The sequence below is a fragment of the Monodon monoceros genome, unplaced genomic scaffold (assembly GCF_005190385.1).
Source record: "Monodon monoceros isolate NGI ecotype Baffin Bay Population unplaced genomic scaffold, NGI_Narwhal_1 Super_Scaffold_16, whole genome shotgun sequence".
NCBI lineage: Eukaryota > Metazoa > Chordata > Mammalia > Artiodactyla > Monodontidae > Monodon > Monodon monoceros.
In genome coordinates, this window is record NW_021703772.1 from 29,182,087 (window position 1) to 29,207,226 (window position 25,140).

The 25,140-nt window shown below is 38.3% G+C and overlaps 1 protein-coding gene across 1 annotated transcript; it reads right to left on the bottom strand.

The window, feature by feature from the left end:
* Positions 1 to 471: 471 nt before the first annotated feature.
* On the bottom strand, positions 472 to 24,977 carry CPO (carboxypeptidase O). Its single transcript, XM_029224594.1, is given in 11 exon segments — positions 472 to 657; positions 660 to 730; positions 1,579 to 1,669; positions 7,329 to 7,531; positions 8,706 to 8,796; positions 10,347 to 10,457; positions 11,491 to 11,598; positions 14,350 to 14,451; positions 16,580 to 16,666; positions 21,184 to 21,193; positions 24,910 to 24,977. Coding segments are annotated over 11 exon segments (1,128 nt in total).
* Positions 24,978 to 25,140: the final 163 nt, after the last annotated feature.

Below are 25,140 nucleotides of genomic sequence, written 5' to 3' on the forward strand. Positions count from 1 at the left end.
GCTATATAGAGAGATTATATAACTTCATCTTCTGAATGCCGCTACTAACACGATTACACAAAATTGAGCGTGAACTTGGGTCACAGGCATGAGCAAAATTTTCAATGAGTTTAGATGGGAAAAAACTTTCTAGACCCTGGGGCAGCTGCCCTGAAACAAACCACAGATATATAAGTGAGCACAGCCAAGATCAGCAGAACTTCCTAGCTGACTTATAGATTTGTGAGTTACTGAATTGTAGAGCGGTTTGGTTTGTGGCATTATTGTACCAATAACTAACTAATATTAAAGTCTACTAAAGTAATAACAATTAATTACCAGCAGAACAAACATTAAAATGCAAAGAGGATTCATCTTTTTTGAAATAGAAAGTATTTCTAGTTAAATTATTTGGTTCCTCCATAGCCTCAAACACCTTTCATGCAGCCATATCCACGTCACTGGGGCTGAGCAGGCCTAGGTAGGATGCACCTACAGAAGAAACATGAAGGACATCAGCAAGCTCAGCACCACAGCAGTAGATGTCACCTTTCCAGCACTGTTTGAATACCAGTATTTCTCATACACATTATCCAGGACTGAAAGCACAGCCTCCACGGTTTCCTCGCAGGTGGCCTGAATCTGAGTTTCTGGCAGGACAAACCCATATGTACCCATATGTCCCTCAGCTCAAATGCATATGAGAAGGGGATCCCAATGTCCCAAGCCCAGTCTCATGAAAACCCTGAAGTGCCATCTACAAATGAAAACATGGAGGAAGAGTTAGAAGTTATTCTGTGAAAGGACAGATTTCTACAGCCATTTCAGGGACTAAAGTTCAACCCAGCAAAATAAATCAACTCTTTCATATTAGGATCTATGAATAGCTGCCTTCTCTCTCTCCTTGACATTTTCCGCTTCTGTCTCCACTCACCATCCCCACTATACCTGGCATTATGCCTGGCACATCTATCCCCACAATGCCTGGCATCATGCCTGGCACATAGCAGAGGTTTGGTTAAAGTTTCTCAGCTGAATCAAAGACAAGACAATCTGATATTGGAAGATAAGATTCAACTGACCTGTAAAGGAACAGAAACAAAATGACCAATATCACTAAAATGATGATATTAGGAAAATATCATCGTGGTTGTCCTTCAGTGGGTGGAGGAGGGGGTGCTTGGGGATGGGGAAAGCAATGCACTCTCCTTTCAACTAAATCCTTTTTTTTTTTTTTTTTTAAACTCCAGGCCCCACCTGTTTTGCCTGATGGTCCTCTGGGAACTGAATCAACCGACCAAGGGTCACTGGAAAATGTCTTTCCTGTTAACTCCTGTGCCTTCTCCCTGCCAGTTCTTTTTAACTGAAGCCAGAGGGAGTACTGGTCTGAGCCAGTGTATTAATTTTTGCTTTTAGCTCACACCTTATCCCTAGAGAGCACAATTCTGGATTTGTACAGACTCCCTTTTATCCCTGGTCATTTTGATTTGTACAACTTCCTGTTGATCCGAGGAACTCTTCTATCCTGTCCACTCCAGTCTCCAAAGTCCACTGAATTCTTTTGTGCTTTAGATACTATTGAAGAGGTGAAAAAAAGATACTTATATAAAATATCTGCACTAGATCCAACTCTATAATTGGTTCCATGCTTTGCTTTCAATGCATTTGCTGCCTTCTGTCCAACTTGGATCTGTAGGTGGGAAATGCAGAGACAGATATCTGGTGTTAAAAATAAATCCAACAATTCAGAGCATTTGCTACTTTGTCCAAATCCATCCTCAGAGTTCCAGATCATCTTTCTAACTTCCCATTGAACATCTATACCTGGGTAGTCTTCTGATACTTTAGACTCAACATACTCATATCCAATTTTATCATCTCCCCCACTAATAAGGCTGTTTTGATTTTCATAGTTCTGACCTATCATGTGCCCACAACATGTAAATTCCTACAATCATCTTTGACTCTTCTCTCAAACAGTTACCAAGTTGCATTTCTAATGCCATCACCCTATTTCAGTCTTATTAACTCTGAAATGGACTGCTGTCATCTTCTAATAAGTTTTCCTTCCTCTTGCCAATCCTTAATCCCGATTGATCTCCCTGACTTCCAGGTGAACCTTTGTAGAGCAGGACAATGATAATGATCCTGCTGAAAACCTTCAATAACTCTCAGTTACCCACTGCATTTGTATAAACTTCTCAGTCTACTATTTGAGATCCTCTACGATAGGGATCTAACCCACATTTCCAACACCATATTCTCTAGATCCCACCCTAGATTACAGTCAAACTCAAGTTCTCCCACAGTTGCTCAGACATACCCCATGTTCCTCAGCCTCTCCACCTTTTCTCAGGATATTTCCTCTACTTGGGATGCCGTACCTCTTCTCTGTTGAAATTCTACGCAAACTCAAAGAACCTTCTCAAATGCTAAGTTCTCCATAGGCATTTCTTGAGCACCCTAAGTGGATTCTCTCTCCCCACTTTTTTCTCCCATAGCCCTTTGCTCATGCTTCCCTTATTACTTCTCTCTTGTTTTTCCTTAAAGGTATTTGATACTTATCTCTCATAGGCTCATAGATTTTCAGAGCAGAAAACGACACACTTCCTTCTACCTACCCCCATGTCACCTTACTGAATTGGAAATCCTTCAGAACTAGATGATTTCTAAGGTCTCAGCCTTGCTCTCTTCAGACCCTTTCCTGAGATCAGAGTCTCTAACTGAGGTCCAAGTATATTGGCTATATTTATTGACTGTCTGATAAATCTCCTTGCATACCCTTTTGATAGTCTAAGTATTCCCTACCCTAGATTCCCTAATGCTATATTCTACCCACCCAATGGTGTATCCCACTACTTCCCCTTGGGGTCTATACAAACACCACCAAAATCCCCTTGGCCACTCCCTGCCTGGATCCACAATTGCTTTACCCTTGAGGGCAGCCTGACTACACTTACAGGTATATCAGCTCCCTTGACTTCTTCCCCTGACCAGTGACAGACCTAGTTTTAGATTCTATCTCTCTTTTCCTGGTCCTGTATTGTCTGACTGAATCCCAAGGTGTGACAAGGTGGTGTCTGGTTAGAGTGGGGATAGGCACAGTGAAATTCAAAAGGAAGACAAGGAGAGGTAATAAGTGGTTATGGGGTCCTGTGCAGCAGTAGGACTTTGCACTTTCTGTGTGTGTGCTAAGATTCAACATTAAACATATTTGCAAGCTTTTTGACTCCTCTCCACTCACTACTAAGAGTTTTACCTTCTCCTTCTCTTCCTGTAAAGAGATTCTGTGTCTGCCCTAGTTGCTGGGCTTGTGTTGTCCAGAACTGAGATGATGGGCAGGAAGGGCTAAAGAAGTACAAGGAATAAAGCTGGTTTTAATCATTTACACTGGGAAGAGGTACAAGAGCTGTTTGTAGAAAGAAGGGGAAATTATAAGAAGGAAAGGAGAGTCAGAAAGGGGATTTCTAGAGAGAGAAATTCCAGTAAGGAAATAAGAATGAAGAGTGGAGAGAAAGGATTCAGGGTAGCTGCTGTGTGTGAGTGAAATTAAGAGCATGAAGCCTAGAGAAAGAGTTGCTAAGAAATAGCAACTACATCCTTTTTGAAGTTCTTTGAGAGTCTCTGGTAGAGATATGAATTGCTTTTAATTATTTTTAATTCCCATGTGTTTCTGTGTTTCTTTGAGTGAAACTCCATGTTAACTGGTCTTAACTGTAATTTGGGTTACATGGAACAGCTCCAGGCTACATTTTCTATTCAAATGGTTTCTTGCATTCTTTTTTCTTTCCTGCAGCTCACCCCAGATCATGATTCTTCTTCCCACTGCCAACCTTCACTTATTTTATCCTATATTGCTCCCTTTCCTCAAATCTTGGCTGTGGGGAGGGAAAGAGTCTCCCAGTTTCCTCTTCTTTATTGACAAAAGAACTTTTGATTTTTTTTTTTTTTAATGATTCCACAAGCAATTACCATGGGCGAGTAGATGGGAGTAAGAAATATAACATATATGATAAGCACACAGTTGTGATCCTTAGCTTATGGGTTTGGTCCTTTCTGAGAAGATGAAATGAAGATTCCCCTAGACTCTGCCTTCTATCTCAAAGGGTCAAACTCCTGATTATTCTTCTCTTTCCTTTTGACACTATATTGCAAGGCCATAGAGAGCCAATTGCTCTGCTGTCCTTCTTAGTCAAAATAATAAAAACCCTTTGCTAGTAGTGCACAATTTACATGGTTAAAGACCTCATGCCTGCTTAATAACTTCTTCGCTGGGCCCAGAGAACTTCCTGTAGACATATATTCACAGGCAAGCACTCAAAAAGATTGATTAAGGCCCTGGCATGGGTGTGGGAGGATGGAGCTTGGAATGGGATACAGGGGCTGATATGGAAAGGGTTCCAATGCAAAGAATATCAGCATTTGAAACATTAGATTTCTTATAGCTATTCTCATTTCCAGAGCAGTTTAGAATGAGGGTATATATAGTTCTGTTTCCCCTACTTAGTGATTGCCAAGTTGTCTATCATACAGTATAATATTTATGAAGATTTCTACAAATTTTTGGTTTTGTAAATACATAGAGATTAATTACTAGTCTCTGGTGGTTGTAAATATACCAGAAATGGAAAACTCCTTGAACAGTTGGTGTGATTCTATCTTTGTGTACTCTATCAAAGCTTATCACTAAGAACCTAAAAACACTGCTAACTAGCTTTTATGAGTTTGATACATGGTGGCAACATTTTCAGTCTTTTTATGGAAAAGTCTTAGTGATGAATGTTATGCTAACTCTTCAACACCTAAGGCGGTAAGAGATACAGAATTGAAGCAATCTTTCTCAATTCAATTTTCCAGTCTCTACATAGAGTATTGAGGATGGCCAGTAATTCCCATCTTCGAATTCCACCTTCTGGTAACGGCAATGCCAGTGCCCCCTCTGTGGCCAGAGGGCTCTAATGAGACAGCCAATCAGCAGCCCAAGACCCTGTGACATTTGAATACAAACCTTGCAAAAACGGAGATGTAGTAACTGCTTTCCTGAACCTAAAAAGGAAATGAAATTCTCTAGAAAAATACTGGAGTATATAGACCTCTTTTTTTCTGCTGGTAGAAGGCCTGTCCCATCAAATATCTATAATGGCCTGACTTAGGTGGTTCATTTGTATTTGTCACAGAATCCTTTAAGCAGAAAGTAAACATTTATGGCAAATATCACAGGAATTGGGAAGTAAGGAGGGTTCTGGGCTTCTTGACTAAAATTTCTGTTTCTGTACATTTCTTTACTGAAGAAATAGAACTTCTGGCACAGAAATGAGGAGGATATAGGACACAGTGGACTGGGCATCTAAGTCGATGACAGCTTCCAGAAGTTGCAAACCCTTCCTGAGTGGAGAGAGGCAGTGTTCTGTGGTCAGATGAATGTGGCCTCTGGAGTCCAAAGACACGAGTTCCAAGCCCAGACTCCAACATTTACTGTCTACAGGGACTTTAGAAATATAATTAACTCAAGGTCTTAATTTCTACATCTCCAAAATGAGCTTATTATATTGTCATGAGGATCAGATGAAGTAATGGCCATAAAATCTCTTTGTAATTTTTAAAGTTATAGGTAAATGTTATCTCCACCTCTTGCAAAATGATCACATAGTACAAATGTCCAAAAACAATTGCAGGAAAGATATTGGGGTACAGACAGATATTTTTGACTGCTGGGGGGAAGGGCTGCCTTCAGCAAAGATCTATAGTGGTTTTTCTTTTAGCGCCCAGACCTGTATTTTGTGGGTGATGTTCCAGTGGGAGAGGGACAAGAGGAATGACAGAGCCAATGGGCCACCAGCCTTCTGTGATCTTAAGAACAGAGCAAGATTAGCCCCTATCCAGCCCAGCATTTATTGATAATGAGGAGCTTGTTTTAAAAAACAATTTTTTAAAGATATGCAGAAAATAACAAGTGTTCGTGAGAATGTGGAGAAACTGGAACTCTAATTCACTATTGGAAAGAACAGAAAATGGTGTACTTGCTGTAGAATATAGTACGATGGTTCCTCAAAAAGTTGAAAATAGAATTACCATATGATTCAGCAATTCTACTGCTGAGTATATACCCCAAAGAGTTGAAAGTGGGATCTCAAGGTGATATTTGTACACCTATGTTCATAGCTGTATTATTTGCAGTAGGCAAAAGGTGGAAACAATTCAAATGACCATTGATGGATGAATGGATAAAGAAAATGTGGTATATACATAACAATGGAATATTAGTCAGCCTTAAAAAACAAAAAGGAAATTCTGACACATGGTACAACAGGTGTGAAGCTTGAAGACTTTATGCTAAGTGAAATAAGCCCGTCACAAAAAGATAGATACTGTATGATTCCACTTACATGAGGTAACTAGAATAGTCAGACTCATAGAGACAGAAAGTAGAATGGTGGTTGCCAGGGACAAGGGGGATGTGGATTTTTTGTTTAATGGGTAGAGACATTTCAATGATGCAAGATGAAAGTTTTGGAGATTGGTTGCACAATAACATGAATATACTTAACACTACTGTACTGTCCACTTAAAAATGGTTAAGACAGTACATTTTATATTATGTATATTTTACCACAATTAAAAACTGAAAAAATAACTTTTAAGAAAAGATAACAAATAACTACAACAATTCTAAATTGACCCTTTCTTTGACTTAGTTCTATTGTTCTCAGGTTCACAAAAACGCAAAGAGCCCAGTCCTTTTCAATAATTCTGCCCACCAGGACTTGGGTAAACACAGCATCAGAGAAGGACCCTGGATAAGACAAAGCAGACTTTCCCTGCCCCAGCTTGAATTTCACTGGCACTTCCCCTTACAAATATTCCTAGGCAAATACTAGAGGCATAGTTTAGAAGAAAATAAAGCATTGTGTTTAGCAGAGAAGAGAGCAGATGTTATTTAGCCGTGTTATTTTAGATATGCCATATTCCACTAACAGCTGGGAAGTTCTTTAAAGCACGGTTCAAAAGCTATAATTGCTGAACGGAGCTTCAAGAGAATTTACAGAAATGAAAGCGCATTCCTGCAGATTATTAACATAATCATCTCATTTATATTATACACGAATACCTAAGATGTCTCCCAACTTGACACTTTTTGAAATAGGTAGTTAATTAACGCAGGTAAAGCAGCATTTAACCTGAAGCCTTCCCAGCAGGCGTCTGGCAAGGTGTGAAAAGCAGGAGAAAGGAAATAAGGAAAAGCAAAGGGAACAAAAGCGAGGCTGGAGCCAAAACCCTAGAAATGGGAATCAGGAAAGGAAGGCAGGGTCGTGCTGAGGCTTCTCAAGGCTCTGGCTCAATGGTCTTACCAGTTCTTCATGGTTACTTGATTTATTTTTGGTGTAGCCATAAGGCATGAGGATGAGCTGCCCGTAAGAGCGCATGGTCAGGAAGCAGGCAATGTTCTCCTTCCTGCTCTCGATAAAGCTGGAAACAACTTTAGTCTCTGGTTCAGACATGGGTCCTGTCCCACAGAATGTTAAATCTTGGCAGTTGTGAGATGCACCGATACCTGAAATATACAGGAAACCCCAAGGAAGGCATCACGATCTCCGTTTAGCACTGACCAAGGTCAAGGAGTCAGCCTTGCTCAGGACATCTGTGGGTGGAATTAAGGCTTGCCTTTGCTTGTCTAATTTTGTCCTGCTAAAATAAGTCATTCAAGGAGGAACTCAGGAAGGCAGGAGGACTGACGTGCAGATTTAGAAACAGACCCCTGCTTATGTGGCCCGGGAAGGAAGATGCAAAATGGAATGGCATTTTCAGTAATCTTTCACTTAAACCTCTGGTGGTCCCTGAAACAAATGCTTGGGAACCTGTTCTTGGGTTCCAGGGTCAGACTCTGTTATAGTCTTGTTGCCCTAAGTATATCTCTTGCTGTCTTACTGGCTTGAGTCTCATTAGAGCTATTTCACAAGGACAAAAAAAACACACAAAGCTATTTTGTAGTCTGTCCTTCTCACCAGTAATAATAAGGACCATCAACAGAGCACCTTTTACATGCAGGGCACTGTGCTAAGCCCCTCCTGTGTGGCATCTCATTGAATCTCCACAACAACTTACTGATAAGATGGTATTACTCTGAGCCACGTTTTAAAAATAAGAGAAAACTAAAGCCTAGAGATGAAGCAATTTTTTCAAGACCACAGAGCCGCCAAGTCTGAATGTTAACCTTTCCCATCTGGTTTTTAACCAGACTGCTCTTAACCATCCCTACCTCTATTTGCTTCCAATCCATTGGACTTGTTGAGATTCAGAAACATGAAACTGCCTTAAGGAGAAGAAAATGTTTGCCTTGTTTACTTCTGCCCTCCTGCTGTAAAATAATTTGCAAGGATACTTCTCTGATTTTTCTTTATAACAATTCGTATATTTTAAAACCAAGCGATGGATTTCAAAAATATTCACACTGGTCTAGGTCTTCTTTGCCCTTGTGTAGCCAGTCTCACTTGAAAAGAGTCCTGCATTTCAGTGTTGCTGTTCTTACTGTATAGATAATATCACCTCTTTAGAGGGAGTAACACTGACCAGGAAGTCCAGAAAGCTGTACAGAATTAGATGTTTATTTCAAAAGATATATATAAAAATAGTACTAATTCTAGTAATTCACCTCTTTTCTGGCTTCTCTTCTCCATTTTTTGTGTGTGTCATTATTCATCGATTCATCTACGAAGCATGTACTTAACTACACCAGGATGCATTGAAATTTCTATTGAGATCTGTCCCAAAACACATGCCATTATTATGGGATGAACGGGATTTCCTCCAAAGCCGATCCTGTAACAGAGGAACATAGGGAAGTTGCCATTCTAAGGTCTCATGAATCACAGTGTTAGTGACGAGGGGTGGTCCTCGGACGTGAAAAATGGTTCCTTAGGATTGTCTGGAAAAATTGCCTCAACATTCTGAAGCTTGTGCATATAAGTTTTAGTCCCCCAGATGGGCTAGCCACCCCCAATACAGGAACATCTGTACAACCCAAAGTGTATATACGTGTAAACCATCAAATTGGAGGGGTAGTTTGGCCTTTCCTTCACGAGATTAACAGTGCCTGGTGGACGTGATCTGCTTAATCAGGAAAAGCTTCAGAGAGTCATTATTTTAGGTCCAAGTGATAAAGGACGAAAGGGAAATAGCTTGGCAGATGGGAAAAGGCTGTTCCAGGTGCATCAGAGATGGTCCCTGCACATTTCTGGAAGCAAAAGACTGATGAGTAGAGACAGGGATAAAGACCTGTTTCGCCAGACAAGGTGGGAGGGAAGGGCTTGATTCACATACCGGGCCAGAAAGTCTGTTACAGAGAAAGGGGTCCCACGAAGGGCTGGGGGGAGCCAGGGTGGGGGAGGGGGAGGAATTCAAGGCTCTTAATTATGGAGCGGTATGATTTAGAACCTTTTTTTTTGCAGTACGCGGGCCTCTCACCGTTGTGGCCTCTCCCGTTGCGGAGCACAGGATCCGGACGCGCAGGCTCAGCGGCCATGGCTCACGGGCCCAGCCGCTCCGCGGCATGTGGGATCTTCCCGGACCGGGGCACGAACCCGTGTCCCCTGCATCGGCAGGCGGACCCTCAACCACTGCGCCACCAGGGAAGCCCCTAGAAACATTTTTAAAGAGGAAGTTGTCACTAAATAAAAATCTTTATGAGATGTTTCCCCTCCTCAACTCCTCCGTATGCATGACCACCATGAAAAATGAAGGTTGGGTTAGTATTTATAGATCATTTGTGCCCTTCATGCTTCTAGAACTGATATAAGGATACAGGGTAGTATAGGAATTTTATACCAGCATAATCCTAACCATGTGGCAGGCAATCCACAAATTTTAAGGAGGTGGTGTTGGAGAAACATTGAGTCTGACTGAAAAACTGGGAATATGTCAAAAACAACCAGACAAACAACGTGCTCTGGACTGCAAAAAAGGCCTTCAGCCTCCTCAGTCCTAAACTTGTCTTAGGTTATTGACTTAAAAATGTTGATTTTTATCCCAAATGAGGTTTCTTCCTTTACACGACTACAACACTTTTTTTTTTTTTTTTGCGGTACGCGGGCCTCTCACTGCTGTGGCCTCTCCCGTTGCGGAGCACAGGCTCCGGACGCGCAGGCTCAGCGGCCATGGCTCACGGGCCCAGGCGCTCCGCGGCTCCCGGACCCGGGCACAAACACGTGTCCCCTGCATCGGCAGGCGGACTCTCAACCACTGCGCCACTAGGGAAGCCCTACAAAACATTTTTATAGCTGCAGTCACTGCAGTGACTGAGGTCAGAAAAATAAACCCGAGACAAGATCTAGTTCATGAACCCATCCCAGGACCAAACTCGATGTACTCACCGTTGTCCAAGTATAGATGTAACCATCTATGTTAAGAACCGGAAGCACATAGAAGTCCAGGTTTTTAAGGAGACTTCTTATCCTTGAGTTGTCTTTATAGTTCTGTAGAATCTGGATATTTAATAGAGAAACATTTGGAATGATCCTGGGAAGAGGTCTTTTCTCTCTTAATTTTCTAACAATTTCAACTTACTCATAAGTGGTGACTGAACATCCAACCTTTGCCATCCAATCCTGCCTCAACTGTCCCGTTCGTTATGGTGGTCTTTCTGAAACTTCACCATGCATCAGAATCACCTGGAGGACTTTTTTTTTTTTTAATTTTTGGCTGTGTTGGGTCTTCGTTGCTGCGCTGAGGCTTTCTCTAGTTGCGGCAAGCGGGGGCTACTCTTCCTTGTGGGGCGTGGGCTTCTCATTGCATTGGCTTTTCTTGCTGGAGGACTTTTAAAATTACAGCCTGCCCACCCTCCATCTCCACCCCCAGCCCCAATGCAGTAGGTATGAGGTGGTGATGTGGAAACCCAGAATTTGCATTTCTTCCAAGTTCCCAGTTATGCTGATGCTATGGGTCTAGGAACCACACTTTGAGAACTATAATTTGTGGGTTGAATTTTGGGTTTCTGAAAAGACTGACACAAAAAGTATCTTATATTAATTTTAAAGTTTTCTTATTCCCTCAAAGGAGGGATATAGGTAATACGCAAGAATTCACGGTGCCAGGTAGTTTCCATGTGTTAATCTCTTAATCCACACAATAGTGTGTTCTTCATGATTACGTTGAAGTAGTCATTTCATACACCTTTTGCAGGTAAAAAACTAGGGGTCCTAGTGATAGAAATTTTGCACAAGACTATTAGAAAGAGCTCCAGGATTCAAACTCATCTCTGGCTTCCAAGATGTATTTTCTTCTCCATTTAGATTTGTTTACCTTCCAATAAAGATAATTTTGGGTGCGTTAGAAAGAGAACAGAACAATTAACTCAGTTTTCAGTGAAGCTACTTATGAATTCCATTTCCCTTGGGGTGAAGGAGCAGCTCAGTGGAGAGCTGCCTTGCCAAGATGTGAAAGAAACCTGCTTTCCAAAGCCGAGACATGACAGGTATTTTGTGGGGTGGTTAACCATTATGAGAAAGTGAAAGACACTTATTCTTTCACAGACCACTGGCAAAAAGCAGGGGCACTCCATTCCCTGGAATGAATTCCACAGTCCATCCAGATAATCTTCTTGGGGTTATTGGATGGTTGGCGGATCTGGAGGAGACATTCATATTTCATTATCAAACAATGGCTTGTGATTGAGGCCACCGAGCAAAGTTATCAGGTTGTTTTATTCCCCTAGAGGTACCTGTCTCCTTCCACTCTGTGGTTTCAAGGATGAGGCAAGGATGCTGGCAGAGACACCCACCAATATGACCCTTCTGTTGGCCCTGCTGCCAACCGCCTCCTGCGGTTACCTTGGCTATTGTTCTTAGGACCACAAGCTGACACCTCCGTGTACCCCATGCAAAGCCTGGTCTTCCCCATATCCTAAATTATTCCCTAACTTTAAATAAACGCATAAACCACAAACTGAGAGGCTAAATCTCCATAAACCTTATAAAACCTTACCACATAGGGCTGACTCAGAGTGGTAAAGTGCACAAGTGATAATGTGCATGACTCAAAGGTAGTAAAACTGAACCCCAGTCTACATTTAAGCTTCCTGAAACTGTGAAAGGATCCAAATGCATAATCTCCTGCGATACTTATTACATTCATTACATTCCTCTTTCCTTAGAGACTCCTGCAGTCCCAGCTGACCCAATCTTCTTTCTCCTCTCCCCATTTGTTGTTCTTGTACTCACTCAAGAAAGAAAAATTCCCTCCTCTTTCAGAGGTGGGATAGGTAGGAATTAACCTGGCAATTACGGATTCTCTTTGGTGGAGAAGAAGCTGTGAACACGCCCATGTTTGTCACAGTCACATCTTGTTTTGGTTTGTAAATGGCCTGGACTCATGCTATTCATTGGAAGCTCTTGGGAGCTGGGCTGATGAAGGCTCTCCCTCTATATCTGTGAGAAACTTACGAATTGAAATAAATATGGGCTGGATTCATCATATTCAAGGAAGTTTTCCCTTTTAGCCTCACCCATTTTCAAAGCTCCTGGCATAATTCCTAATCTACCCTTTACCTTAATTCTCTCTTGTAATCACCCCTTTTATTTATGAGTCTATGTAGATGACCATATGTATATCTTTATTGCCTCCTCATTATGTGTCAATTCTATTCTTTAAAATACGTCCTAGGCAAAGGATGTTTAGAGGTCTTTTTGGCTGACTCAGCTCAGAGTTTGACGGCCTATGGAAAAATCAGGCTGGTAGGTGGCCCACACTTAATATATCAACCAATTACTCACTCGGCTCCTGGGTAAATTCTACTTCAGAGCCACAAGATTTTTTTGTAGTTGTTAGTAATTCTTGAATTTGGGGATGTGCTTTGTAAATTAACGTGTCTACAGTGAATAAAGTAATGCTAGTTCTTCATGCCAAACTACTTTGGCAGTGGTTCTTAAAGAGTAGTCCTGGACCAGCGATATCAGCACCACCTGGGAACTTGTTAGAAATGCACTGTTTCTCTGTAACATGAGTGTGCATCAGAATGACCTGGAGGAGGGCTTGTTAAAACACAGATTGCTGGGCCCACCCACAGAGTTGCTGATTCAGTAGATCTGTAGTTAGACCCCCCAAGAATGTGCATTTCTAACAAGTTCCCAGGAGATGTTGATGCTGCTGGTCGAGGGACCACCCTTTGAAAACCACTGGTTAGGTGCAGTTGTTGTCAACCCTGCCTACACAGTAGGATCACCTAGGGAGCTTTCAAAAGGTGTCTGGGCCCCATCCTGGAGCAATTAGCTCAGAATCTCTGTGGATGGGGCCCAGGCGTCAGTATTAAGCAGCCAGGATTGAAAAATCACTGTTCTAAAACTGAGAGCCAAGAAGGCCTGGCCCTGTGGAAAAGTGGTTATTCAGTCTCAAACACTTTTCATCGTATCACATGTTAAAAGGGCAGAGAGCCTGGAGATTGGGTTATCCCTCTGGCTATGCTACGGTCTGGCTGTGTGACCTCGTACAAGTCACTTCACTTCTCTGGGTCTTTGTTTCCTTATAAAATGAAGGAACCAAAAATAAAGGTTGTCCATGATGTTCAAACATTTTTATGGGGAAAAAAAAATGTGTTAAAAAAGAAAATTTTGTAAAAACTCAAAATACATATGAGAAGTGAACTGGGGATTTCTCCCTTACGCAGCCCCCCACCCCGTCCCCCTTCCGCTGTGGGAGCACCGGAGGCACACAGGTCTTCACAGAGCACAAGCTGGAAACCTCTCAGCCAGAACGTCTAAGGTCCTTTCCAGCCACTCTCCACGATTCTAAGTTCCTCAGTCTTAGCGGGGACGAGGGAGGCCAAGCGTGAAGAAAACTAAGGGATAAGTTCTTACTTCTGGGACTTTATTTTTAAGTCCTACCCCTGTGGTCTCACCCAACCATTCCAAATTCTCTTTACTCCAGAACATGATTCCACCCTCATGATTAAGATGTAAGCATTTACAAGTATTTAATTTTTAAAAAATGTTTATTGGAGTATAATTGATTTACAATGTTGTGTTAGTTTCAGGTGCACAGCAAAGTGAATCTGTTATATAAATACATATGGATATATGTATTTGGACTCTTTTTTAGATTCTTTTCCCATATAGGTCATTACAGAGCACTGAGTAGAGTTCCCTGTGCTATACAGTAGGTCCTTATTAGCTATCTATTTTATATATAGTAGTGTGTATATGTCAATCCCAATCTCCCAATTTATCCCTCCCCACCAAGTTTTGAATTTTAAAATCAAGACTTTGGAAAAGCCAAGTCTCTCTGTCTTGCCTCTTTTAACCTTGTCTATACTTCTGACTAGAGCCCCTGGATAGTAAATAAATATCCTTGAGTGGGACTCTAATTCTCAGCCTTCTCACTCACCTTCAAATAATACATGGGCCGGCTCTCATAGGTCATTCCTAGGAAATGCTATGTCACCACTTCCGTGTACTTCTCCCTTATCTCACTCATCCACTGATAGATCTGAAACAGCCAGGGAGGACTGAGGTTATCAATAAGAAGATCCTTTGCTTGCCTCTAAATTAAGATAATTGCTTCTTTCATCAAGATACTGAACTCTGAACTCTTCGCTCTTTATTAGCACACAAACTAGAAGACTAAACTAATGAATTATGACCTCCCCTCCTCCCATATTCTTTAAAGATCTACTCTGCCACCCAAGCTTAGGACACCCTGTTGAACTTTACAAATAAATGATTGAGAATTAGCAATTTCAACAATCCAGTATAACACTTCTGAAACATTGTACAATCACACAGCCTTCAAATGGCCATGAGACTTCCTGACTTTGCAGTGGCACTCAATCATGCCAGAAATTTCAGGTCCAGCTTATTTTGTGGGATCTTGTTTAGTCTTTATGAATCCCCAAAATATCTTTTGCTAATGTCCATGGATCCAAAATTAGAGAAGAACCTGTGTATGCCCTTCACAGAACATGACAGCGAAATTTCTCAATCAAGACCAAGTTAATAACTTGGGGTTCTTTAAGGGAGAATGAAATAAGGAATTCACAAACATAAGACATATTAAGATGTCATTGGCATGTGACATGATACCTCCCACTCTCAATTTCTGTATACTGGAAATACCTGAATGACAAGAGTTATGGTAAATAATAATAATTAATTTGGCATGACAACTATTCTATTTGAAAATTTCTGTGTCTCAATTGACATTCATCTTAGCATGTAATATCTACAGATAAAATACATTATTATAACAGTAATAATACTTAAGTGGGGGAAGAGACTAACAACTCATCACATGGGTATTGTGTATTCTTCTGTGATGGGACTGGATCAGATGCAGGTGACTTGAGTCTTGGGCGACATACAAAGAGCAGCGTATCACAGCAGCAGCTATCATTTATTTATTGCTTAATCAGTAGAAGTGTAGTTTATTTCATTTGCTCTCAAACAAAACTGCAGGATAGGTACTGCTATTCCTTTTTCATGTATAAGGAAACTGAGGAACAAAGAGATTCACTGTCTTGGTCAAGGTCACAGAGCAAGTGGCCAAGCCAGGTGTGACTCATCTCTGATACCAGCACATACACTTCTCATGGGTCTTACTGGATCTTGTTTAAAAAAAAAAAAATCTAAGAAACTTCAGTACATTGGGGTGATTGTTACAGAAGAAAATGTAAATTCTTTTTTTTTCTTAAGTATTGAATTTTGTTACAATATTGCTTCTGTTTTATGTTTTTTTCATTTTTTGGCCCAGAGGCATGTGGGATCTTAGCTCCCTGCCCAGGGATCAGACCCAGACACCCTGCATTGGAAGGAGAAGTCTTAACCGCTAGACCGCCAGGGAAGTCCTGAAAATGTAAATTCTTTCTTGTACTTTTTGAAAAAAATTCTGGAAAATATTAATATATTCCCCAATACTGAGGAAATAAATGGCAAAGCCTGGTTGGAGGGCAACTTGTGCATTTATGTCAAAAATTTTAATGTGCATATCATTTAACCCAGTAATTCTATTTTTAGAAATTTATACTTCAAAAGAAGTTTTACATAACATCACAACATACACACCCACTACATATATACTTATATACTTTTTACTGTATCCAGTTTTAGAAACCACTAAACTTATCTTAGTAGCAATACAAATATTTCCTTGAAAAAAAAAATTTTCCCCATTTGAGAGCTGTTGCCTGTGCTCCCTGCATCCTACTGAAAATACCACACTTTTGGCTAGATAGGATTCAATCAGAAGGCTTCACCACCCATGTCCCACATTCATATACGCATTGGCCCTGCCCAGCTTAAACTAGCTAAAGACTTGATTAACAAGAGTAACGTTTAATTTTGATCCATGTTTACACTAACAAAACTGGTTGGGGTGTTCTTTTCTTCTTTTTTCTTTTTGTTGTTTTGCCTTTTTATTTCATATCACTAGGATCTGTATCTTTAATGGTGATGGTCAGGGGATGATGTTTGGGAATCCCTTGACCTCAGTGCACAGGCAAACCTCAACCTCCCATTCTGAGGCTCTCTAGTCTATGGATATTAACAGTGAACTATCCCTCGCCCAACCTAAAGTAGGTTGTGACCACCACCAACGCTCCCACCAACGTGTCCATACTCACCTCCCCCATGGGGTGGTATCTGTTATAGGAATATGTCTCCAGAATCCTCCATGGGCTCACTACCTTATCCACAGCTTCTTTGTTGTGCTACAGATCTCCAAAGGGAAGAAATACAGACAAAAAGCAATGAAGAAACCAGGATAACATGAGGGTTGGAAGGTTGATGAAAAAGGTAGTAGGAAGCAATGTGCACAGCATTTTGAGGACAAAAGTCATTGTTGGAGTCTTGCCTCTGCAACTTACTAATTGTGAGACCTTGGGTACCATGGAGTCCCTCTGAACTGCAGTTTCGTCATCTGCAGTTTGAGGACAGCCATTCCCACTTTGCAGGGAGCCTTGGATAATTCAGCAAGATGTTGTAGATAAACACATTTTTAAATTTGTATAAGAAAGAATAGCTAAGATTTATTGAACTGAAACTTACTGCGAGATACTCACTGGGTTAAGCAATTTAAATCTCATTTACTTCTCTCAAAAACTTTAAGAGAAGATATTCTTATTATCCCCATTTCAGAGATGAGGAAATTGAGTCACAGGGAAAGTATTATTAGAATTTAAACCCTGACAGCCTGACTGAAAAGCCTGAAATATTAACCACAATACTGTAAATAATTGTAAGAATCTTTATGCAACAGTTTATTTTTTATAAATAAACTTTATTTTTTTAGAGAAGTTTTAGGTTCACAGCAAAATTGGATGAAAAATACTGAGAGTTCCCATATACCTGCTGTCCACCCCCCACCCACCCCCATGCACACAACCTCCCCCAATATCAACATCCCACACCAGAGTGGTACATTTTTTATAATAAATGAACCTACATTGACACATCATTATTTCCCAAAGTCCATAGTTTACATGAGGGTTCACTGTTGGTGTTATACTTTCTATGGATTTGAACAAATATATAGTAACATGTATCCACCATTATAGTATCATACAGAAGAGTTTCACTGCCCTAAAAATCTTCTGTGGTCTGGCAATCACTGATCTTTTAATTCGTTTTGCCTTTTACAGAATGTTATATAGTTGGAATCATACAGTATGCAGCCTTTTCAGATTGGCTTCCTTCACTTAGTAATATGCATTTAACTTTCCTCCATGTCTTTTTAATGACTTGATAGTTCATTTCTTTTAGTGCTGTATAATATTCCATTGCCTGGATTACCACAGTTTATTTATCCATTCATCTACTGAAGGACATTTTGGTTGCTTCCAAGTTTTGGCAATTATGAATAAAGCTGCTATAAACACCTGTGTGCAGCGTTTTGTGGACATAAGTTTTCCATTCATTTGGGTCATACCAAGGAGCATGACTGCTAGATCATATGGCAAGAGTATGTTTAATTTTGTAAGAAACTACTAAACTGTCTTCCAAAGTGACTGTGCCATTTTGCATTTCCTCCAGCAATGTTCCCTATGCTTACTTTCCATTTGCATATCTTCTCTGGTGAGGTGTCTGTTCATGTCCTTTGTCCATTTTTTAAATCAGGTTGCCTCTTTTCTTATTGCTGAGTTTTAAGAGTTCTTTGTATGTTTTGGATAACTGTCCTTTATCAGATGTATCTTTAGCAAATATTTTCTTTCACTTTGTAGCTCAACTTCTCCTTCTCCCGACATTGGCTTTTGAAGGAAGAAAGTTTTTAATTTTAATAAAGTATAGGTTATCTGTTATTTACTTCATCGATCATGCCTTTGGTGATGTATTTAAAAAGTCATCACTATTCCCAAGGTTATCTAGGTTTTCTCCTAAGTTATCCTCATTTTACATTTAGTTCTAAAATCCATTTTGACTTAATTTTTTGTGAAGAATGTAGGTCTGTGCCTAGATTCATTTTGTGTGTGTGTGTATGTCCAGTTGTTCCAGGATCATTTACTGGGTTTTGTCAAATGTTTTTGTCTGCATTTATTGATATGATCATGTGATTTTTTATTTTTAGCCTATTGATGTAATGGATTATGTTAATTGATTATCAAATGTTAAACTAGTCTTGCATATATATCTGGGATAAACCTCCGTCAGTGGACATGGTGTATAATTTTTTTATACTTTTTTTGATTCAATTTGCTAATATTTTGTTGTGGATTTTTACATATATGTTCATGAGAGATATTCGTCTATAATCTTTTATTCCACGTATTGTCTTTGCCTGGTTTTGGTATTTGGGTAATGTTGGCCTCAACGAATGAATTAAAAAGTATTCCTTCTGCTTCTATCTTTTGGAAGAAATTGTAGAGAATCAGTATAACTTTTTCCTTAAATGTTTCATAGAATTCACCAGAAACCCTCTGGGCTTGGTGCTTTCTGTTTTGTAGGGTTATTAATTATTGATTCAATTTCTATAATACATATAGACCTATTTAGATTACTATTTATGGTCTATATTTTGACAAACCATTTAATAAAGCTATTCAATGCCTCGCCTTTATGCCAGATATTGTGCCAGCACAATCATGCACATTATATGATTTATTTGCATTACAGCCCTGTGAAATGTTATCGTCCATGTTTTACAAATAAGGAAACTGAAGCCAAGGGAAATTAAGTAACTTGCAAACAATCACAGAGCTAGTAAGTCATACAACTAGTCCTCTCTCTAAGTCACACAAATGTTTGATAAATGTTCTAATTCCCTTGATAAAAGACTACCTAAGCAAAAAGTAGGGTTATATTTTCATTATGAGAGCATACCAACTGATCATTCATTTACCCAATAAATATATTTGAAGTGATTTCTGTGTTAATAGCACTAGGATGTGAGATTTTGGAGAAGCTGAGGTGTAAACTTTTGGATAGTGACAAGGAAACATGTTAGAGATCTAAGCTAATGTTTCAATGACTTTCATCTATTTTCCCACATTCTTCTCTCTGAACATTCTGGTATTATATTTACTCTTTCCCTAAACCTTCATTTTTTAACCTGTAAAATGAGAATAATAACACCTTACCAAAGGATTCTTATGAAGTTTAAATAAGTTAATCTACGTTTAAAAATAAGCAAATTTCTGGAACCTAGTTAACCCTTAATAAATGTTAAAACACAGTAGTAGTTCAAAACAAAGCTAAGTAAAAGCCCTATTTTGCTGCAATAACATTGAAAATAAAAATTACATTGAGAATAATTTAGCCATCTAACTAGTGTTATCTTCAAACAATACCAAGCTACAAAATATTTTGATAGAATTAATAGAAACTCAAGTTCTATTCACATCTACATAACTCCAGTAACTGGATTGACTACATTTTAATTTTTTAATCTGTTCAATTAACACCATGTATCATAATCACCCACTCTAATGGAAATCAATTTCTCTACAAAATTCCATGACTTTAATTGTTACTAATATTAATAATAATAATCTGACTTTAGCAGAAGCTTTTTATCTTCAAAACTGTAAATGTTTTATTGTTAAATGAATTTTACTTTGTTTAGCTTGTCCACGAAAAGCTCATGATGTAGGATTGTCTAGATAGTTAAAACAATGAAATGAATTTTAGAAGGAGACTACAAGAAACAAATGTCATTAAAATTGTAATAGTTGAGGAGCAATATGCTTTTCCATGTTTTTCAGGGATTCGTTTCTAACATTTATCATTTATTTGATTTTTTAAAAGTAAGCTAGAGTGCTTCAGAATGAGAAATTTCAATATAAAAATATATACAGGTGTAATATGTTGAGGCTGATTATTTACAAAACATATTATCATTTTATAAGGAAAATACATACATCCCTTGGTGTGTTTAAAATTCAAAAAAATTCAATTTACACATAAATTTTCAGGAGTACATTTCGTGTGCTTATCAAATAATCAGCAAACATATACCTATTATAATAACACTAGTTAACCATTATTGGGCACTATATTCTAAGCACCAGTCAAAGCATTTGCATTGTTATCTTAATTCATTCAACAACCCAATCGGCACTTGGTACTCTTTGCAAAAGTGATAATAGATAATAGTAGTAGTAATAGAACATAGATTTCTTTCTTACAGAGCTTAAAATCCACTTAAGGAAGTGAGACATAAACACATGAAAAGCAAAATAACTTCACCATCAAATAATAAAACGTGAGGTATGATAAGCTAGAGCCTGATTACCAATTAAACGGTGCGCTAAATGTACTGAGGACAGGAGAGGGAGAATTCCAAACTGAAGTATAGCCAGTAATAATAACAACCAACATTTTATAAGCAATTATGCATGCCAGAACTGTTCTAAGTTATATATATATATATCATATGATATATATATATATATATATATATATATATATATATATTCCTACATATAATTCTAACAAAAATCCTTAAGGTAAAAACTATTATCCCAGGGTGTTGGGGATTTTTTTTTTCTGAAGATTTTGTTACAGAAGCTAAATTATACTTTTACTATACTCTAGAAAATAAGCATAAAATATTTATTAGCCTATTTTTATAAATTGTCTATCTCTGATTTGGACTGCATAGAAAGCAAAATAAGTATCAGCATTATAAATTCATCGGGAAATAGTTTCAGTGCTTTTTCAGAATGGAGAGAGGAGAGGAAATGAAGCAAATGAGAAGAGTCTTCTCAGCCCTTCCTTCTTTCTCATTCCTCACACTGGCTGTCCTGCCAGGAAATGAGATCACTGGAGATGCTTTCACGCGACATTGGGACCAGGGATGGTGGCTGCTCAGAGCGACGCGGTTCCTTTCTTCACATAGTTCAGCAAACGTTCAAGTCTGTCTTTATCACCATCATCTACTCAGTGCCATAGGAAAGTGACTACAGTAAAAAGCAGTCCTGGCAGCTGGTGGATTCTTGTTTCAATTGGGCTGGTATTCCCAGGCAATTTCACAATATGGAGGGGAATAAATTAAAGGTAACTGGGCACCATCAAGCACCAACATTTGGCTTTCCCCCAGCTAATGTCTGCAAAATGTGTGAGTATGATGCCTCCTAAGTCCAGCACTGAATGACTGGGTCCATATAATATGCAAAAAAAAAGTGATCCGTGTGGGATTTGAGTGAAAACCCTGATATCATTTTAACATGAAATTAAACACAATACTTAAACCTCAAAACCCCAAATACTTAGTTCAAACAATGTTTAAACCGTAAACCTGGAAAAGGCTGTTCCCTGTTTCTAGGCAATTACTTGGGTGATGCATAATACATGTAGAGAAAGAAGGAAAAAACTGGCTAATCCCCCAAATTACCACCAGTCTCATCTCACCGACCAAGTGAAAAGATTATTGTACTTTGTGTATTCTTTTTTAATAGGAATTCATAAAATGTTTAACAGAGAAAATGATGCTTTGGTGGTACATTATTAATAAATACTGTACATCAAAGATTGCCTGATGAAATTTTGACTGGAATGTAAAAAGAGGCAAAAAGACCTAATGAATATTGAGGAAAATTTTGTATTTTAAATACTTAGGAAACAGTTACATGAATATTTCATGATAGTAATGTATTTTCAAAGTTTTTTTTTTTCCTTCTTACAAAATTAACATATGCTTATAAGTGGAAATTTTAGGAAGTATGGAGAGGAGAAAAATAAAAAAGAGAAGGAAGGAATAATCCTCTACAATCCCACCTCCCTGAGTTAACCACTGTTGATATTTTGGCATATTTCCTTTCAGTCTGTTATCTGTGCATATTTTTTTCATAAACACAGTGCAAATTATACCTATATATAATTTTGTATTCCCTCCTTTTTTATTATATATTCTACCAGAGACATTTTCTCAAACCAATAAAAACTCTTTATAAACATTATTTTTAATGACTGCATAATGTTTGACAGTAAGTATATATTTCATAGCATCATGCACATAAATATTGTCATCTATGCTGGATATTAAAGCCATTTCCCTTTTTGGTTTTATCTTATAGTAAATAATTCTGGAGTTAATGATTTTTTGCTCATTTCTGATTATTTCCTTGAGTTACATTCCAGGAATGGGACTAGTAGGTCAGAGAGGACGAACAATTTCAAATCATTTGATTCATAGTGCTAGATCCTAAATGATTCTACAGATTTACACTTTTATTGGGAGTATGCAATATATATAACAGGCCACCTCCCTAAATGATCAAGGGAGAGATTACAAAGCTTGTCATGCTTGTTAGATTTTCTAGACTAGTATTACGTCACACATAGTAAATAAAGAGTATCAAAACTTGCAGCTAATCTATGTTTTGAGTTGGTAAGAGCCATATAAAAGTGGACATTATTTTATATCAGTAAATAATAATGAAAATGAAAATAGTCAATAAGGAGCAGACTTAGCAGATTTGAAATGTTTCCCTCAAGTGCAGTCATGAGCAGCTGTCCACTGGAAGCCATCTTGTCTGAGTCCCACTGAGCCAAATCACTTCCATAATTTAACCTGGGCTTGGCAATCATTTTTTTAAACAAAAGTTTTATGCATCTTCTTTGTAGAATATTTGTAAAATGAAGAATAGTTGAGGGAAAGGAAAAAAAATTATCAATCAAAGAGAGCAATGTCCATTTTAGCACATATTTTTTCTTTTATTTTTTAAAGTATTTTGATACATTTTGTGTTCTGCATCTTTCTTTCAGCATAAAACATGTCTTTCCCCATGCTATTAAAATTTTCATAATTATTATTCTAATGGATAAATAATATCTCATTGTCATATATGTCACATATTGACATTTGCATAACTTAATATGGGGCACTTAGGTTGTTTCCAAATATTACAATATTTAATATCTTGTTTATCTTGTACATAAAGCTATATTCCAGTGCATACAATTCTTTCCATAGTTTGTTTTCTCAGTGTAAATTTCCAGAAGCAGGGATACTAGGCCAAAGGATGTGTAAGTTTTAAGGCTTGTGATATTTTTAAATAAGTTAATTTTTTTTCAATCAAAGCCCTGTGACCTACATAAGTCTTTGCCATTGATCTATGAAGAATCTCAGAAGAGAAAATAAATGCAGTATCTATATGAAACCAAGTAAACTAATGGAAAACGCGAGATGGCGATGTCCAAACAGCTTTAGGCATCACATAGATCCTGGACTCCCTTTATACATCTGAAATCAGACTGTCTATGAAGCTAAGGGACAGGCTCAGGTCGCACAGTTAGTCTGTGCCAAAAATTGGAGTGGATTTCTCTGTTCCGTGAGACCAAGCTTGTTGCAAGATTCGTTTAACCATGAAACAAAAGAGGAAATACTGTTTATAAACACACATGCCTGATGAGATATACCAAATGTGAAGAATAATAAACTATGTATGAATAAAGGAAAATACACTTTATATGGAAACCACACACACACACACACACACACACACACACACACAATGTTTAATATATATTATATATTCAAAGAAGTTATTCATTATGAATAGGGAAAGAACACAAAAAAAAGCAAATGACAGGAGCAACTTATAAACCAGTAAAATGAGTAACAAATAAGACAAGACACTTAGCCTTATAAGAAATCAACAAAATGAAAAATAAGTCAACTGTAGGTATTTTTCACCTGTCAAATGGGCAAATGCTTGAAAAGTGCTTTCATACACTATTGTTGGAAGCGTAGACATATGCAACTTTTTTTAGAGGGCAACTTGGCAACGTGTAGCAAAATTCTTGAATTTTTCTAAGCTTCTAACCCAGTGCTTCCACTTCTTATAACTTATATTAGGGAAATAATCAAAGATTTTCAATAACAGCAAAAAAATTGTCATGTAGCTGGATCCTCATCATGGTATCATGTGTAAAAATGACAGTAGAAATCAACTCTGCCTTATAGGGTAGCAATGATGGAATATTATTAGTGATTGCATTATGTTTTCAATAAATTATGAATGTCATAGGAAAATTTTTATAATACAACTTAACTGAAAAATTCTTGTAATAGTACTATATACATAATTAGCTAAGTAGCTATCTACTCAAAAACATTAACAGTAATTATGTCTTAGTGAAATTGTTTGGTAGTTTTAAACATTTTAAACATTTTCTCAATAATTAGAATAGTGTGATTTACCAATTGAGAAACTATGTAAATGAGGGATATGGAATTTTCATTACAATTTTCTTTTTTCAATTACAAAACATGACATATTTATTGGTATTTATCATACATTGTGCTAGGAAATCTTTTTTAGATATCTACTCATTTATTTAAAGATTATTAGAGTAATGTTCAATGATAAAACTTCAGTGATTATTATTCTTATCTCGTCGTGGTGTGTATGGGTAGGAAGAGGGGAGAATCGAGCTGCATTGATCTTGAAAAGAAGCTTTCCACCTAGACAATCTAAATCATACCAGTCAGCCCCTCCTCCAGCTTCACACTCACCTATCATATTCCAGCTCCCCAGGAACCAGCAACCTCAGGAGGTACAAGTTTCCAAGCAGAGGCTTCATTCTTCTGCAAAGAGAGCTAGAAAATCCTGTGCTTCTCCTGTAGGTCATGTGTCTCTGAGAATGCATAAGGGCATAGGCTTCCACAATCAAGATGAGATAAATCAGTTAGTGGATGTCTCAGCAGAAATAATGTGAGCAGTTGCTTCATTAACTCCACCATGTC